The 4286-nt window shown below is 39.0% G+C and overlaps 1 protein-coding gene across 1 annotated transcript; it reads left to right on the top strand.

The window, feature by feature from the left end:
- Nucleotides 1-553: 553 nt before the first annotated feature.
- LOC117451394 (plexin domain-containing protein 1-like) lies at nucleotides 554-4123 on the top strand. The gene is made up of 11 exons (XM_071204177.1): nucleotides 554-944; nucleotides 1062-1184; nucleotides 1261-1379; nucleotides 1478-1577; nucleotides 2165-2260; nucleotides 2342-2423; nucleotides 2503-2563; nucleotides 2652-2772; nucleotides 2881-2916; nucleotides 3012-3169; nucleotides 3275-4123. Exons 1-11 carry the CDS (start codon nucleotides 830-832, stop codon nucleotides 3389-3391), a joined length of 1128 nt encoding a protein of 375 aa, XP_071060278.1. The 5' UTR covers nucleotides 554-829; the 3' UTR covers nucleotides 3392-4123.
- The last annotated feature ends 163 nt before the right edge of the window (nucleotides 4124-4286 follow it).

Consider the following 4286-nt stretch of genomic DNA (forward strand, 5'->3'; position numbering starts at 1 on the left):
ATGAACACTTCATTCAGTCAGATTTCATATCAATTGTTCTAACACGCATTGTCAAATGATATTCAGTTGAGTATTAACCCTGAAAATTGCAGTCAGGCCAATTTGGCGTTACATGGTTGTTGATGGTGAGTGTTTGCTTTTAAGGAAAGTGGACAGTTTTGCGAATAACAATGACAAAAGCAGCAACATTGGATAACTTGCTTCATTGGTTTCTGTAAATCCCCCCTGTGTGCGTAGGCATTTGAATGTTCTACCAACTAAATGTTGATGTTTCTGAATAGATTGATAGTATAACAAAATGGTGGGCATATATTAATATAACTCTTAGGGATATAACAAAACTCTTTACATAAAGGTGTTAGTGGAGTAATTAAATGAGTGGTGCGCTACCATACAATGAGGGAAATCAAACAAAACATAGCGCCTGCAGCCTCTTTATTCTATCTCAGTGCAATACAAACTTGGTTTTCTCCTTATATATATAGAAATGTTTATTCATTGGGATAAACCCCTTGAGATGCACCATCTCGTTTTCAAGGGGTCCCGACAATAGCAACAACTTACAGACATACATAAACAAAAAGACAAAATGCTAAACATGACACACAAGACAAACCACATACAGTCTGTTAAGTGAAATTCAAGCAATGCACACAATCATTACAATTTGAGACAGTCGAGCAAATCAGTTTCATCAATATCATTTTCATTAATAACAAGTACAGACCAGTTGAAAGTGAGATGATAATGCACTTTCAACTGGTCTCCTTGAAGAAAATGATTAGGATGCTTTCAACTTGAAAACGCTAGCAACCGTTTGATACCCCCAATGCCTCATTTTCTCTCTGTCTGCTTCTATCCACTCTCTTTGCAGAGAGTTGCCCTGTCGTTTGACTTTCCTTTTTACGGACACTACCTGAGGCAGATCACCATAGCAACTGGAGGTACTGTTTTTTTCATTTTAGAACAGATGTGACCTTTCCTGCATGCGTTCAGAGCAGAGAAGTGTTTTGCAGATCATACGCAAAATCTTACATATTTGTCCATCTGGCCGTGTTCAGGCTTTATCTTCACAGGGGACATTACTCACCGTATGCTCACGGCCACACAGTACATCGCCCCTCTAATGGCACATTTTGACCCAAGCTACGCTAAAGAATCTACTGTGCAATACCTGGACAATGGTAAGATACGACCACACATTTGATCACGATTGCCCAGTAACATATCTGACACATTGTTGACGTTCCCTGTCTTCAGGTGAGGTGTTTGTGGTCCAGTGGGATCGGGTCAGACTCCGGGGAAAAGAGTCAGAAGGAGAATTTACGTTTCAGGCTGCTCTTCACAAAACAGGAACCATCACATTCAGCTACCGAGATGTGAGTAAGCCACATCTCTTTTCTGCTCTCGGTAGCTTTCTAAAATGGTGCTCTTTCATTTTGCTGCATGCATAAGCGGTTCCCTTTTTGTCTGTCAGATACCTCTGTCTTTAGATGTGATCGGTTCAGCTGAGCATCCAATAAAGGCCGGTTTGTCTGATGCTTTTATGGTCACGCCAGTTTCTCCTCAATCACCAGGTCGGCAATAAAGTTTATGCAAATACGTTTCATTCATATTTGTATCTGTTATCATGATTGTTTTGTGTTATCCTGCCATTGAACCAAACCAGATTAGGATAATAGAGTTGACGTTGAGCTTTATCTCTGTCCATTTAAACTCTTTATACTGCTGCAACTAACAATTGTTTCCATTAGTGATTCTTCTGTGAATTTTTCCTCCATTGTTTGGTCTTTAATACAAAAAAGTAAGAACATGTCAATCCCTGTTTCTCAAAGTCCATGGTGATGTCTTTAAAGGACTTATTTTTTCATTTTGAAACCCAAATATTTTTACTGTAATATGATATAAAACAGATGGAGAAGGCAAGGCAAGTTTATTTATATAGGTTAGAAGGACATGATTTCAGAGGGTGGAATCAGCATTATTTATCTGTTGACTACAACATAAATCAATTGTAAAAACAGATTGCTATTTTTTTGGAACACTGTCTTATCGTTTTTTGACTAATTATTGCACGTCTACTTATATTAAAGACATTAACCACATATTTTGGATACATAGTACTGTATGTGAAAACCTGACAACAAACCTGTTATTGACTTAGATGCCAAGCAACGGACAATTTATGAGTACCATCGGGTCGAGATAGACACTACAAAGATCACCAGCTACTCTGCTGTTGAATTCACTCCTCTGCCTAGTAAGTGATTATTATTAAATATAAGTATCTGTTCAATATGTTGGATGTGTTATAATATGTTACCTCCTTCTCTTTATTCAGCCTGTCTACAACATGATAGCTGTGAGCTCTGCCTCTCATATAACCAAACCTCTGGTTGTAGCTGGTGCCACGTACTCCAGAGGTGAGCAGTACATTGCGATAGCCTAAACATTCATATAGTGCTGTTTTACCTTTATAAATATACATCTGATCCGTTTTAGATGTTCAGATGGCATGGATAGACACAGACAAGAATGGTTGGACTATGCCTGCTCAGAGGAGGTAATGTGGACAACAAGAATACATATCTGCTTATTTGCCATTTGTAAGCCTCATGCATAAAATATATTGCATTGTTGTATATGGGCAGAGCAAAAATGCAACCTGTGAGGATTACTCCAGGGTTGACAGCTCCACTGGTTCCTCTATCACACCAGAGATCGAGAATGTCACCTCACTGACTCCTCTACAAAAAGGCTGTGAATGTGACGGTAAGGCTGAGCTATTCTTAGTATTTCCCCCCCACATTTAGTCGCTGAATAAGAATAGATTCAGCCATGAAATAAGTATGGAAATGATGGCTTTCTGTTTTCTCACAGATGAGACCAAACGTCATATATTTAAGACTGGCAACGGTGAGTTATTATTCTCAGAAACAGAATGAGAACAAAAAACTAAAATATAGAGCCCTTTGAAGAGGTATAATAATGAGGTTTCATCTCTATTACAGATGTGAAGACAGATTCTTCAACCAAGAGGGACGGGTTGGCTAATACAGGAGTGATAGCTGGTATAGCAGCTGCACTGGTTTTAGTTTTGGCTATGGTACTGGTAGCTCTTTACATCAACTACCATCCAACTGCTGCATCACCACTTTACCTCATCCAGGTGAGCACTGAATGTGTCCGACACCTTTCCTGACAGGAGCCATGTGTGCTTAAATTACACATATCCACAACAAACATCATCTTTTACGTTTCCTTTTTTTTTTAGCGACGCAATAACTGGCCATCCTTGAAGTTTCGGAAGCAACAGCCTGGTTACACAGAAGTGGAAGTGGAAGTGGAAGGTCATGATAAAGACAGCATTGTTCAAGCCGGGCCATGTTGAAATAATGGATGGAACCTAAAATATTCAAATTGAACTTATTTCTACAAACATCCAAATATATACATTCGTGCAAAACCAGTTCAAGTATTACATTCATATTGTTGTTTTTTAAGATGTCAGGCAACATTTTTGCAACAGTTTTTGTAGATTAAAGCTGATTTTTAATTATTTAACGATTTAATTAAACATGTATGTCTCTCTGGGTGTGCTTCAGTTTCAATTCCTGTTGCTTTTGGTGGGGAATTTTGAGTACCTACAACTTTGTTTTGCAAGAACACACTGCACAGTTCCTGAAAAATACTCCAGTTGTAATGTCAGCAGTATTTTATATTTGATTTGATATTTGATTCTGGAGTAGGCTACTTGATAAAAGGAGTGAAAATCCTTATAGAAAATACCATGCATGAGGCATATTTAGGAAAACAGACAGTACAGCCTTTTTGTCAGCAGGTGTCCTCCTAACCACATACATGACATGGACATCAACTAGGACACGCAGTGAACGTGGCATATGTGTACAAATATGATTTGAGATCACTGTATTGGTAAAGCCCCAAAGATCTGCAACAATGAAGATGATCGCATGCGTTTGCTATGCGAGCACAGATGGGAAGAGGACAGTCGTGTTGAACATGCAGAAGGGTGGATCTGGATTACAACACAGAATGTGGACTGTGTTGCGATGGTATTTCAGTTTCAGTTGAATATGCACGATTTATAGGTGATGAAGTTCCTTCAAATGAATGACCAAATGATTCAAATCTTTCTTCCAAGTAAAACATTGAACCTCCCACACTGCTTCTTCCCTTTCTGCTCGGACACGCGCCGCCGAGGGAGGGAGAGAGAGAGAGAGAGAGAGAGAGAGAGAGATAGAGAGATAGAGAGATAGAGAGAG

This window comes from Pseudochaenichthys georgianus, chromosome 8, assembly GCF_902827115.2.
Source record: "Pseudochaenichthys georgianus chromosome 8, fPseGeo1.2, whole genome shotgun sequence".
Lineage (NCBI taxonomy): Eukaryota > Metazoa > Chordata > Actinopteri > Perciformes > Channichthyidae > Pseudochaenichthys > Pseudochaenichthys georgianus.